Genomic DNA, 14,834 nt, shown 5'->3' with positions numbered 1-14,834 from the left:
GCGAGCAAACATTTATATGTGTGGTTTCCAATGAAGATTTACAAGGACTTTATACTGGAAAAGGGCACTGCTCCCTTGGTACATACCTTGAATACATGATGGAAGTGGAGAGATATCCATGGCTGCTGTTCAGAATCTTTAGGAACTGAAAAAGAAGAAACAATGACAAGTCAGTTCAGAACAACGTCACGATAAATCCTGTGTAAATCACTGCAGAGAATCCAGCTTTTATGAATGATTCAGGTGTGCTTGAATGTTTGTTCTTGCCATTAAGACATGAAAGATCGGCACTTATCCAAAGTGATTTTTATTTAAAGTCCACGTTGTGGTCACGTTTTAATCTTGGCACCTAGCCAAGGTGTGGATCCCGAGTAAGAACCATCATTCTAGCCGGAGATGGCAGCTGCTTACCTTGATGTGTCGTTGGGCTGGAGCGGTCAATTAAATGATCGCTACATGCTATGCGCCAGGAGGAGCCGTGTGCATAAAACAGTGTCAACTGATTAAAATGTGCCCTAAAAGCCCACTATGAATAAGAATCACTTTGGATAAGTGACCATCCTTCATGCCTGCACAAGAGCACTAGAATCAGACTAGCTGCATTCTCCTTGTTCAGGCAGCAGATTCCTGTCTGTATCGCAGCAACATTAAAGGTTCTTGCATCCGAACTCAAAAGTCACGATGGTCTCATCACTCACCGGCATTCACTTGTTTTATCCAGTGTATGATAAGGTGTGGCAAGACCAATGAAAAGGTAGCTGTTGGAAAGTAATCAGCTGGATACCTGATCCATTCTACCCTTATCTGGAGGGTCCTGTGGCATCTGCCACATAATCAAATCTCAAATGACCTTCAAATGTAAAGTCCCAGAACAGCCTACACCATAGCCTTTGAGTGTCCCTCATTTGGAGGACTCTGGTGGCTAATTATTTCTAGGCTGCTGAGACAACCTCAAGCCACGCATCTCGAAGCTCCTGAGTGGTATCTCCCATGGCCCTTGCGTAACCCTCGTGCAGGATCCAAACCTTCAAAGCCTTTTATTAATCCTCAATTAATGTTTCTTACTTCAGAGCATTCAAGAGACTCTTTGAAGGGCTCTGTGTCTTTAGGGTTTACGACCTCGACTTTCTCCGGCGGCACAAAGTGGTTGGCGGTGATGGTAAGGAAGCCCTCGTTCAAAAGTTCTTAGGCAGAGTGTAGAGCTTTTCGGCTCCAGCGTCGAGCAACATGGCGTCAAGATGTCCACGCTTCTGGGCAATATGATTCGGCTGGCTTCCAGCGGTCACGGAAATCTTCCGAACCCCGGTTGACACCAATGGACTTCGACAACTTCGATGTCCAGGCGCTCCCTTCAGGATTCTTGGCGGACCCCTTGTCCGGATGTCAGACTCACAGAACTGGCTTTCAGGGTGCCTCGATGAAGAACAGCAGTTTTTGCACAATGGTCCAATGTAGCTCAGGGAGAGGTCTCCTAGCCAGGTCCTCTCTTGGATAAGTCCTCGACAGACTCAACAGCTATTAGATCACATTGAAGGAAATGCAGCAGCAATCTTCTTCCTCCAGCTGGGCTTCATATACAGAAAGATATACACATCTGTCCCTCATTCACTCTGACTGAGCAACGCTCAGTCAGCCAATCACACAGAAGGGCATTCATGCAGGCAGGCAGCCAATCAGACTCACAGGCATTCAGGCCATTTGCTTCCACCCAGGCACCCACAACAAGGAATGTGGATTGGGGCAAGTACCTAGCCTTTCAGAACACCACACTGCATTCATGTCAGTTTCAGGTATGTCTGCCTCATTCATTGTGTCACACACACATAAACCAGACACCTATAACATAGAATGCATATTGGTCACACACTCTATTCAGACAGGTCCCAACCCAAGGATGTACCCACACCATACAGTCACTGGGAAGGCTCCAGCCAATCTGGCCTGGATTTCCCCACAGTATCATATATGTTTCTTCAACCCAACAGCCAGTCAGGGGAAGGGGCAGAGTCAGGACTTCCCAGGACTTTAGGAAAACAAGGTAACAGGCAATAGAAACCAAGAGGCCCCAGGGACCATTTTGCCTTCTATCAGAAATACACTGTTTCCCAATTGCAGGACATGGGTATCCCAAAATGGAGGATATTCAGAGCTCCTGTCATATCAGCATGAAACTGCCACCAGCCCATACACTGCCCTGTGGGCAACAAACACGTGCCCAAAAACATACACTAGCTGTACAGGGTTGTATCCCCCACCCATCAGTGCCATATGGGTATCCAAGGGTCTCTGTTCACCACAACCAAAAAGAGGAAGAGCTGCACTGCCAGGGGTCTCAACTGGACTCGTGTGCAGAAAACAACATAGAACACACATGATAATGGAGCACAGGACAAGGACAGGTAGGCCCTGTCCCTGCAATGCATTTCCAGCATCACAGTGAGGAGAAAGAACCCAGGATAACATGGGAGGGACGGTCAGTGAGGAAGAAGGTCAGCCAGTCCAATGCCCACTCGGAGATACCAAGGGTATCATGGAGCCGTTTTATGAGGATGTAGTGGTTAACCATGTCAAAAGCAGAGGAGAGATCGAGTAGAATGAGAACAACAGGTGAGTTGGAATCAAGAGATGCAAGCAATTCCTTGCGAGTGTTCAGGAGAGCAGTTTCTGTTGCTCTGAATGCTCTTAATCCAGATTGATGGCCGTGTAGGCCACCACCAAGCTCAGTGTGGTTGGTCATTTGGGGGAAGACCAACTTCTCCAGAGGTTTCCCAAGGAAAGGAGTGATAGAGATGGGGTGGTCGGACATGAAAGGTCGGGGGAAGGCTTTTTAAGGAGGGTGCACACAAAGGAGTGCTCGAGCGAAGAGGGGAAAGACCCAGTGGCAAGAGAGTGATTACAAAAGTCCACAAGTGCAGGGGAAAGGGAGCCGATATTGTCCTTAATAGTTCTGGAAGAATAGGGGGAGACCTGTTTGGAGGAGACCTTCATAGAGCGGACAACTCTAGTGACCTTGTCCAAGGTGATGGAAGAGAAGGAGGAAAGAGTGGATGTGGGAGCAGGAGGGGTTGAGGGTAGCAGAAGGGTAGTGGTAGGGGAGGAAGGAAGAGAGTGAACTCAGAATGTCCTGAGTTTTAGCAGTGAAGTGGATGGCCAGTGCTGTGCGAAGGTCCTGGGAGGGTAGAGGTGAGGTAGAGACTGCAGATGGATTGGCTAGTTCCCTGCAGATTTTAAAGAGTTCGGCCATGTTGATAGAAGCTCCAGCGACACAGGCCTGGATGTGAACTCTCTTTCTGGAGCAAATGGAGAGACGATATTGCCTTTGGAGAAGACAACAGGCTGGTTTATCAGAGGATAAGCTTGAGGTCTGCCACTTCTGTTCACACAGCTCGGCACGCCGTTTCAGAACTGCTAGATCAGAGTCATACCAAGTGTTACGCTTGGTGGCAGGTTTCAGATGGATCCTCAGGACTGGGGCAAGAATATCAAGAGTGTTAGTGATAGCAAGATTTAGATTGTTGAGAGCAGAGTCCATAGTTGAGTCAGTGGTTGGAGGAGGGGGGAGGATGAAGGTGGAAGTGAATCCAGCAACTGACACTCGCTTCATTGGACAGATGTCCGCAAAAGAGGCTGGCAGAGCTGGGGGAGGTTAGGTTACAGGGCCGAGAGGTTCCAGGTGGGAGGAACGGAGGGTGTGGTCAGACCTGGAGAGCGGGTGGAGAGAGCAGTATAGAGCAAGAGATCAGTATGGATGAAGGCATCAAGAGTGTGTCCGGTTGAGTGGGTAGGGCTGGAGGGGAGAATTGAGAGGGCGAGGGAGATGCAGAGGTCATGGAAGAGAGTGGAGGCCATGATGGAAGAATCCAGGTGGATGTTGAAGTCACCCAGAAGGAGGAGGTTAGAGGTTGAAGTCAGAATAGAGGAGGAGAAATCGGCCCATTCTGAAAGAAAAGAGGAGATAGGGCCCAGGGGGCTGTAGATAGTGGCAATGATCAGAGAGGAAGTAGGAGAGATGTCAAGCTTGCAGAACAGGCTTTCAAAGGAGCAGTAGGGTTGGGTGGGTATGAGGGATGAAGGGACCCACTCAGGGAAGATCAAGGCTACTCCACCGCCAGCCCTGTTGGGCTGAGGCTTTGAGATGATCTTATAGCCATCAGGGAGAAAAGAGTCAAAATCAGTTACTGAGCTGGCATTGAACCACGGTGAGAGCGAGGACATCGAGATCAAAGTCTTCAAGTAGAGGCAGGTGTTGAAAGTATGTTTGACGTGGAAACAAGCATTAAGAGTGGCTAAGTGAAACCGGTCACCACCCTTAAAGATTTTCCAAGTAGGAGTACAGGGGGGAGGGGGTGGTACACCCATTGGAGGTGGTGAAGCAGGTGCTGAGAGAGAGGAAGGAGGGATGACAGGAGCAGGAAGGAAGTTGATGAAAGATGGCAGACACTGGTCAAAGAGGAGGAGATTGGGTTGAGGACCCTGGGCCATGATAGTACTGTTGTGATAGTCATTAATGAGGCACCTCGAGGATGAGAAACCAGCCAAGAGAACTTCCCATTTAGTACCACCATTAATGGGTGAGGAAGAGGAAGGTGAAAGCGTGGAGATCAGATGGAGAGTCAGTAGGTCAGGAGAGGGGACAGAAAAGAGAATATCAGTGACAATCTGTCTGGAAGTGGTGCTGACATAGGTGTGTGCGATAGGTATGCCAGGGGTACAAGAAAGGAGATCTTTTTTAACTTTTCCCTTTCGGACGTCGTGAGAGAGGGATGACAGGTGATAGAATAGCATTTAGAGAAGATATGAGAGATAAAGAGAGCCATAAAGGAAAGTAGAGAGGGGAGTAAAGGAACAGAAGCAGATACTGCACAGGAACGAGGCAACTCACCAGGTGGCCTAGCAGCAGGGGCTAGTGGGTGATTTAAAAAAGCACACCTAGATTTGCTTAAGACCAAAGAGCACTAAATAGCACAAAATTGAGGATGCAACAATTTAAAAATCACCCCTAGATTTGATGTAGCCAAAGAGCAACAGTGTGGCATAAAAAGGGTTAGGCATGAGTTGGCAGCAGAAGCAGGCAAAGAATGGAATGTACAGCAAGTAACCATGTCAAATGAGAGGAGGAAACAGTTAACAGTGAGGCTGTGAGACAAGGAGGCAAGAGTCAGTAGGCAACCAGCTGGAGAGATTTGGCCAAGGCAGGAGATCCGGTGTGCTTACCGGTGAAGGGTGGTGGCATATTGTTCCTGTTCCTGAATGCAGGGATATAACTAGCAAGTACTGTGAAGAGCGAGGGCTGAGAGAATATCAGGCACAGCGGCATAGTGGGCCGCCTTCCAGTACCGAACAGAGCCAGGCAGGGGCGTTCAGTGAGGGCCTTAGGTCGATGAGCCGGCTCACCGACCTGCTGGTTTAATGATTGGCCAGATAACCAGGAAATGGGTCAATCAGCTCAGCCGCAGTGCGAGCAAGCACAGAGGCACTCGGGTACATGGAGAAACAAAGGTGCCGGCGGCCATGTTGGAGTAGAGGAGGCCGACTGACAAAACCCCTCAGAGGCCACAAGGCCTATCCTTTCCTGAAAACATTTTGTAACTTCTATTTTACACCTTTTCAATATTTGAACCACGTAAGATGCTCCGAGACCCTCTGGGTAGGGCCAGCACCAACCAAAAGAATTTAAATAAATAGTTATTGAATGAATAACTAACAAAGCCCTGAAGAAGCTCACAGCGTGAAAGATGATATCTCTATCCTGAACCCACTTAGTGAAACACGTGTAGGCGAGGCTAGCTTGAATTCATTATTTGCAAGTGAAGTAGTTGTCGTTCAGTTTAAGGGACGTATGCCTTTATTTTTGATAATGTGAATTGTGTACATTTAAAATTGTCACTAAGGAAATATAATATAATCATTTCTTTAGAAAGATTTACTTGTGCCTTAGGTACTTTGATGTACAGTTTGTGTATTGAGTTTTATGGAATGTTTATATGACGTTTGATAAATCGAACACTTAAAAACAATAGTGCCTTTGATTTTGTGTATGGTATTAAAGTGGCAATGTGTTCCATCATATAATGCTGTGATTTTCTTGTGGAGTTTGCTATGTTGTTAAAGTGGCAGTGTTATACAGGAAATCACGCTGTCTTTTGTTTCTGCATGCTGCCCTCCGTGTACGGTTTCTGAGTTGGTCCCTGTTTTGCAGGGGCATTGGTGAAGCTATCCTAATGGGGACGAGTTCTGGCGATTGTTGTATGGCCTTAAGTTGCAGGTTCTGGCAAGGGATCAGAGTGGAATGAGGACCACCAGTTAGCAGTGTTGGTTCTTTGGCTCATCGAATGGAGCAGTTCCCGCAACAAAGAAAGAGGGTGGGGAAGAGGTTCATGTTTATCGATAACGACATTTTTCTCCCAGTTTATATGTTACATGTTATTTACAATGTGCTGCTTGAGCTTCACTGTGGTTATGAAATAAAGGAACGCAAAGACTACTACATACTTAAGGTTTGGAAAATCTCCATTCTTTGAAAAGGTCAGGCTGAGAACATTGGACGCAGAGCTTCCAAATGGAGGGGGGCTGCAAGACATGTGGGCTTATCTCAGTTTCCCAATCTTACTTTAATATTTGGCAACCCTATGTTACTGCGCTGCGTGGAAGATCAAGCAAGCATGGAATGGCCATTCGGGGGATTTCCACCTATGGCAAATATTTAAAAGTTGTCATACTTCTTTTATTTAATGAACATACTGATACATACTAATTTTCTAAGCAATCCTTTTTAGTTTTGGATATTGGGTAGTACTATAGAACCACCTATAGGCAAAAACTATTGTATTGCAGTACCGATAAGAGAGATATGAGATGTAAGTAGAACACACAGTCTGTGGGTGTTGTTTGGGTATTACCCCACCCACTGTCCGCCCATTGCCATGTTAATCCATGTGGCCATTCGCACCCACTGCCTGCCCTTCCCCAACCAAAACACACCCTCCTTGGACCTCTTTGTGCTAACTCTATGGTGCAGTTTACTCTTCGGATTTGCTCTTAGAGTACCTCCCTATGTTGCAAATTGGCAGTTCTGTTTTTGGAGCTGCGTTGACCCCAAGCAATGCATTTTTGTTTATTGAATCATTATGAACAGTGGCAGGAAGGGCTTCCTCAGGGAGAGTTTACCACGTCCCTGAGTGGTCAGCGAGCCTAGCAGGATACCCCCTGATCCACACTCTGGGAGACACTGCATGTAGCGGCTGGACGTATGTCAGTCATTTCATCAGATTTACTTCACCGAAAGGTGAAATCTTCAATTTTATTTTTTCCATTTTTTTTTTATTTCTAATTATTTGTATTTATTATGCGGGGGCGACCCCCCTCTTCCCCTCATTTCCCACTACCTTATCCTATCCATTTGCCCCGTCCGCATCTATGTTTTAAAATTCACCCACTTACCGAACCAAATTGGAAGAAATTTTTTTTCAAAGATTTCACATTAGGTGAAAATGGATTGGGTGAAATGTAAAGCTACGGGTTGGACGGGCCCAGTCCCTACTGGCTTGCTTACCCCACATTTCAAAATTAGGCGCTGAGGTAACTCACCACACTATTGTGATTTAAGATCATTTTAAGGAAAGTACTCCAAGATAATGTAAAAGTAATGTAAGGTAATAAAATATAATCTTAAAGTAGTTCAACATAACCTCAAAGTAATGCAAATGAATCTGAAAGTAACCAGAAGGAATAAAGGTACATATTGTAATCTAAAAGGTATTTCAAGTTAAACTAAAAGAAATCTAAAATGATCGAAGGTGACCCGAACTAATATACAGAACCCCAAAAGGAATCTAAAGTAATAGAACCGTAATAAAGGGTAATCTCAACAGTTAAGAATATTTAAAGCATCTACATTGGGTACACAGAGTATACTCTGATATTCAGCAGTATGATACATTTAGGGAAACACACATTGACATGGATCCAGGAAAAGCATATGCACACACACACAAAAGAGACACGAGCGCAAGGGGAAAAGGGGGCAAGGGGAGCGAAAGAAGGTGGCGCTAAATAAATAGACAAGAATTTGAACAAAGTGGAAAAAAATTAAGTTCACCAAACAGAGAACTCTTTTGCAGATATTTGATAACATATCATGACAGGATGATATGAGACATGTCACGACATACCATGACAAATAATATGGCAGATGACTTGACATCATGACATCATGTAATCCCATAATATGGTATATATCATGACTACATATATCACTACATGACATATCTGTCATATGTGCAAGCACGAAGTACACCAGTGTTGTCAAACACTTGTGCCTGGGACTACATTTATAGCAGGGCTGCATTTCTGCTTGTGTAACAGTGCAATAAACGGGCCTGCATGAGCATTATTAAACCTAAAAGGATGACCCCGTTGGGGCTTGTGCTTTTTCCAGCACTAATACTGATGCAAATGTTGCCATTTCCCCAAGACAGATGCGACATATTTGGACATTGTGCTGAGCCTACAACTAAGAGTACAGGTGCAATGAATAACCCGATTTGTATTGATGTGTAGCTGGCAGAAAGACAGGGACTGTGCTGCTGCTGCTGCTTTGAACAGAGTAAATCCTGAAATGTCACCAGTGCAAACCCCAGGCATATTTACTTATTTTACTGGCACTGCAACCAACAAAAACGCCGTCACTGGTACAACGCTGAAACTCGGGTGCAATGTCGGTCGTTGCCATAGTAATGCAAGTAAAGCATGTGTGCCATTAGGACCTTCCCAGAGACAGGTGCTATCAGATGCCCCATCCCAGACCTGTCTGCTTCCAGGCTCAGTCGGGCATCTGAGGCTGGCAGTTCTGCCCACCCCAGCCAGCCTGCAACCCATTAGCAGATACTATTGCCTGGGGTAGAAGAGTCTTTACTGCTCTGTCCACCACTGGTTGGTGGATACCTGCTGGTTTAGACCATACACCACAACGGGAAGGAAGCATTGGTCTCCCTTTCATCCATCACCGACAACCAAAGATAAAACTGCTGGGAGAGGGCAGTTAAATCCAGACAATGATGGATTAAATAAGCATAATGGAAACTAGCTTTGTTGTACGGCCTAATGGGAATTGGAAGATATATTGAAAGTGTGAATAAAATACACTAGAAATTATGTGGTTATTGTCCTTGCTGTAAATCTGCCATGACACACCAACTGGGCAGCAGGAACATTGGAAATCATTTGGTAGTATTGATTTACTCTGATAACTGGTCGCAATTAAAACTGGTAATGATTTCCTAAGTAGACTTTCTTGAAACCTGCAATGCTATATTTACTAGGCATAATGTAAACTGGTAATGATGTTCTAGCTGCGTTCATAAATGTAGATAGCATAAAAAACAGAGAAAATAATATGTAGTCATCAAAATGCTTGGTGCCTTATAGTGGCATTGCCACTATCAAAATATTTGAGGACTGTTGCATAGCACCACATAATACCATTTGGATACCTCATTAGCCGAATAGAAAAACACACATTTGGAGAGATGATAAAAAAGCATTGGTGGAGACGGGCGACTGATATGCAATTCAAGGGAGACAACAGACATGGTTTTCGAGAGCAGAGACATATTAGTGGGTAAGAAACACCAAGGGAAGTTGGGAGGAATGTAAAAGGGATCAAGAGAGTTACATCGGAGAAAATGCGCGACCGGATCAATGAAAAATAGAGTAATATTGTGAGGCACAATGGGGGTGAGAGGTAGTTGCTGAGAGGATCACTAGGGGAAGCTAAACAGATAACAAGGGGTCTTCAACCTTTGGCTCTCTTGGACTATGATTCCCATGATCCTTGCCATTGACTATTATGGTTAGTGATAATGTGAGTTGTAGTCCAAAACATTTTGAGAGCCAAAGGTTGCAGGCACATTAAAGCCACTAAGCAAGACACATCGTGGAAACTCAAAGGCCACTTTGTTGAGGAGGAGAGAGAAAGTCAGGAAAAATAGGAAACTTTGGCGAAAGATGAGAAAGATTAGGGTCCAATGTGAGTACATTGTGCGAGTCAACACGCACAATGTGGGAGAAGACACACATTGGAGAAAAGTGATAGGGACTTTGGCTGAGATGAGTGCACTCCATAACATACACTGGGCAAAATAAGGAGGTCATTGGTGAAATCCTAACTCATCTGGTGATGAGACACTCCAGCATCTCCGGCTATGTATGTTCTTGTATTTTGCTGGAACATAACCTCTATGAAATAGTTCATGAAGGCAACACAATGACTTTGTAAACAATACATGTATTAGGTGTGTGCTATTATGGGCAACATCCATCTAACTACTCCTAATATGCTCAATACATGTATTAGGTGTGTGCTATTATGGGCAACATCCATCTAACTACTCCTAATATGCTTGTATGCTTGTCGCTTCCAGACGCCGACGCATGTGAAGGAGACCACCTCTTGTGAGGCGGGATTGATCCCATGAAATTCACCACCCTATTTGAAAAAGTGAATTATGTCTCTCACCAATTAGCCCTGATTGAAAAAGGCGAGTGATTCGCCGAAACACGTGTCTCTATAGGGCAACTGTCTGTTATAAATATACTTCATGAAAATACAACAACCCCTTGTACTATCTTTATTGTCTGGCGCTGGACCTGTAGTGGAGCAGGGTTCTTTCTGAGCTCTCTATACTTACTCGTACTTACCGAAGTAGGGGGTTTATCACTTCGTCACTCCACTGTTCAGCTGCCACCTCTGCTTATCTAGCACAGGACACTGATGGTTGATATTTCAAAAACACCCCCCACTGCTGTACTACTCCTAATATGCCATGCTCACATCCTTCAACACATTTGACTGTAACAGACAATTTCCCCAGATTGTGGTCATCCCAATTATAATCTTTGGGGAATTCCGCACCCAAATGATGCCCTTTCCAGAGGATTTTGTGGTTGAGCTAAACAGCCAGGGCAATCAAGAAAGAAATGGCTCAGGAGATGGCATGGCTGAGAGATCAACAGACAAATTGTGATTCAAGAAATAGGATTTGGTTGATTTTACAACACAAGCTGGCCAAAGGCCTGGAATGGACTGGGTAAATGAATTCGGGATTTCCAAAGAAATTAAAAGGGAGCAATACCGTCTTGCATGAGAACTGAAAGGGCATGAGTTTGCTCAAGGCTATGGCACACCTGGGTTAGGCTTTGCGCAGATCACTGGGATAAGTGAGCTTTGGCCGTGACTCTCAGGGCACTGGCGACTCACTCTGCCAAAATCATTGCCAGCACCAGGTGGTTGGGTTTCCCTTCTGCAGGACGTTCCTATATGCCTTTTCAACCTCTATGTCTAACACACTCTCTCTTTTATGCCTCTCGCCACCTAATTGGCGCCACGCAATGATCGGGTTCTCTTCACCATCTCTCTTTCCTTCTATTCTTCTCCATTGTGATGTTCTGTACTTTCATCCTTCTGTACCACTTTTCCTCCTCTTTGACCTCCTCGCTTTTTTTTACTCTACTGCTTTGCACCTCCTCCTTTCTTCAGTTTTTTCACAGTCTGCCGCTTCAGATCTCTACTCCATTCATCTGGATTTTCCACTCTCTGATCTGCTCCCCACCTCCCGTACATTCTACTCCCCTCTTCAGATGTTTCCAGTCTCGTCTTTAATCACCAACCTCACTGCTTTCAACTCCCCTCTGCAGGTCTTTGCACTCTTTGTTTTCTTCTACACCTCCTCCACTTTTGACTACTCTTTCCAGATTCTTCTTTTCTTCACTTTTTACTTTACTTTCAAGGTATTTGCACGCTCAATTTTCTACTCCCCTCTCGAGGTGTTTCTGTTCCCTCCCGCCTCGCTCTTCAACTCCTACCTGTCTTCCTCCTCTCCCCATTTCTCTTTTTCACCCTTCCTCTTTGCTCCTATCGACACTGCTCTCCTACCAACACACAGACCAACATTGACGGTGGGATCCTTGTATAGTAGTGTGCACCGAGCACCTGGGGCAGCACATTCAAAACCACGCTCAGCTGTGGTGCTGTGTACAATGAGCGTGGTGATTGATTACTGGATTTTGTAATGTTTGTTACAACTGTGTTGAGGAGCACCGCTGCCTATACCCAGGCTTTCCTGTGAAAATTTCTAGTGAAAAACAATGCTTGAAAAAGGGTTTTCTGTGAAGGTTGGCTGCGCAAATCACTTCCTCTACAAATCTGGCAGACCTTGGTGCACAACATGGTTTTGTGGTGTCAGGGATTTGCAACATGGTTTCACCGGTGCAAGGAGGAAGGGCGAAGGAGATGGCGGGGAACACGTCCCCAACGGTTCTGTGGCACCTTGAAGAGATGGTGTGTATTCTACTCATGACCTGAATTATGTGTTTTGGGGGTCATGACTATGAAATATAGGTGATCTAGGGGTTGTTCCTGGCTCATCTTTCCCCAAAGACTATGCCCTCACCCTTAACTGATAGTTGGTTTCCTTTAATTTTAGCAAAACAAAAGAGGTGATGGCTGGAAGGTTTAGAATAAATCTTAAATTCGTTCTTCACCTGCCAAGCCATTACAAAAGAGGAAAGACCATATGCAAATCAGGCGTGGTCCCACCCCCAAAGGGGCAGTCCAGCACAAATTGCTTGATCACATGCATTCTGCACAAGACAACAAGCATCCCCAGACCTGTTTCGACCTCATTGGGCCTCATCAGTGAGGAGTAGCTTTGGTCTCTATGCCCAAGAGGAATGGGACCCACGTATGGGCATACGCATCCCACTCGGGGTGACAATGGTAAAACAAAAGTGGTGATGGCTGGAAGGGTTAGGATACATCTGAACCTCTGGCATTGCTCTGGGCAGATCATTGTTCTTCACATTCCAAGTCATCCGAAAAGAGGAAAGACCATATGCAAATCCAGCATGGTCCCACTCTCCTTTAATTCTAGTCAGAGCTTCTGGGCCTTGGTCGTAGGCATTTCTCTTCTCTAAGGCCCCCTCTGGACCAGGGAATTAATTCCCCCTCTCCTCGTGAACCTTGTCTTCTACGGGGAAGTATTTTTTCCAAGGGTGGTGGTGGGCTGGGGAACCTGGGGGACCGTTTCTCCCTTACCTCTTCTGACCCCTACCGTACATAGCTGATGAGGGTACATAACCCCCATGATCAGCCAAGCCCCACCACTCAGCCTAAAACCTTAGACTTTGTCATACCAGAGCCTAAAACCAAGATATTGGCCTTAATGCCAGTGAGGCAAAGACGGCTACATATTCACAAATGGGTCTGCCACAGACATTATGAAAAAACAGTGCCATGTCCTTCCCCGGACTATATTTTAGGATAGAGAAGAAATATTGTCTTTAAAGAATTGTTTTGTCTCTTACCAAGGCTTCGATTTGCTCCACAACTCCTGGGCTCACCAGGAGATCTTCTGCAGCACTCACTTTCTTCTGTGCTTCAATGATGCGCTGCCTCTGGTAAGGTATGTAAATGCTCTTTGTATCTCTTCCATGCTGGAGAGTCAACTGTCCCGGAAAGGTTCTGGCTTAAAAGAAAAAAGCAGAACTGCTGGATACTAAACTGACATTTATATTATTTATTTGCAAGTTGAAATGCATTCAAATAAAGTGCTTGAATCACATTGGATGGGAGGTCCCTAATGTGGAGAAGGCCTGAGAAGAACTGTACCAAAGGTTGGGACGGTAGGAATAGGGGCAGCCATGTACAGTAGAGGTACAAGGTTGGGTACAAAGGTGAATCTAGAGGATGATTTCCACAAGAGCCCAGGAAAAACAACTACTGAAGGACATTAAAGATATCACAGATGGGTGACTGCAGTAAACATGACGTTTTTGTCAGGTGTGATGCCAGTGGGTGACAACCCTAGGGAGATGGAGGATAAAGAGGGGTCCTGCTCATCTTTATGGTTGTAACAAAACAGTCAGACTACACTTGTTGATCCGACAGGGAACAACATTTGGAATGTACAGCTTGTGTAAATAGTGAAATCTCTGCACTGGAATGTTATCTGGAAAGAAGGTTGGAAGGAGGAAGAACAGGATTTTTTCAATTTTTTTTTTAAATTAAATTGATTTTCATGAATACATAAACTTTTCATTTCTTAAACATTTCTGTCCTTATTTCATTTAGCTTTGTTTCTTCAAGACAAAATTCCTGACTTTTATCAGTCTATAAGTTCAGAGCTGGTGGTTCAGACTTGTACTGATTTCATGATCTTTTCCCAAAATGTTATTATAATGAAAATCAGCTTTTTATCTTGTCCCAGCAGTATTTGTGCCCATCGCTCTTCTGGGGTGTGCACCTCTTTACTGATATTAAAGTATGATCTGCATACGGCTCTTTCTTCCTGTAGTTTCGGGCTTATCATGATGATGTGATGTAGAGATTCAATAGTTCCTTTCTGTTCGCAAAACTTACATTGTTGTTTTCCATGGTCTTGCTGTTTAATTTTTGCCAATCTCGATCTGGTGGAAAGTAGGTTAAGACGGAGCTTCATGTAGAGCGATCTTATTCTTATATCTGGAAAGATCTTCAGATACATTGGTAATTGTGTGTTGGCCCTTGTTCTTATATCGCAGTACAGAGTTCCTTTATAGGCACTTTTCGCTGCAATAGTCTTAATCCAATCGATCCACATAAGTAGGAACAGGATTTGAGAACGAATTAAAGGAACCAATGAAAGAAAAAATAATGAATGTAAGCATTCCTGAAATAGGACGGCCAGATTCACAAAAAGAAGCACAAAAGAAAGGAGCGCACAGAATGCACTTGTTTCATTTGCTCTGCTTTCAGAAATGCTCATATCACCTTATAAACAAAGGTAACTGAAGCATTT

General features: G+C 44.8%; 1 protein-coding gene across 1 annotated transcript in view; it reads right to left on the bottom strand.

The window, feature by feature from the left end:
- Positions 1-14,834, bottom strand: part of LOC138566067 (protein HEG-like) — a 375,817-nt gene that overhangs the window by 281,723 nt on the left and 79,260 nt on the right. Inside the window, exons 3-4 of the mRNA XM_069643099.1 lie at positions 13,363-13,523; positions 87-145 (exon numbers count right to left, since the gene is read on the bottom strand). Of these exons, the coding sequence (XP_069499200.1) occupies positions 87-145; positions 13,363-13,523 (220 nt within the window). The remainder of the gene's footprint in view (positions 1-86; positions 146-13,362; positions 13,524-14,834) is intronic.

This window comes from Ambystoma mexicanum, chromosome 2p (assembly GCF_040938575.1).
Source record: "Ambystoma mexicanum isolate Mex_15411 chromosome 2p, UKY_AmexF1_1, whole genome shotgun sequence".
Lineage (NCBI taxonomy): Eukaryota > Metazoa > Chordata > Amphibia > Caudata > Ambystomatidae > Ambystoma > Ambystoma mexicanum.
This window is presented reverse-complemented; position numbering and strand designations above follow the sequence as displayed.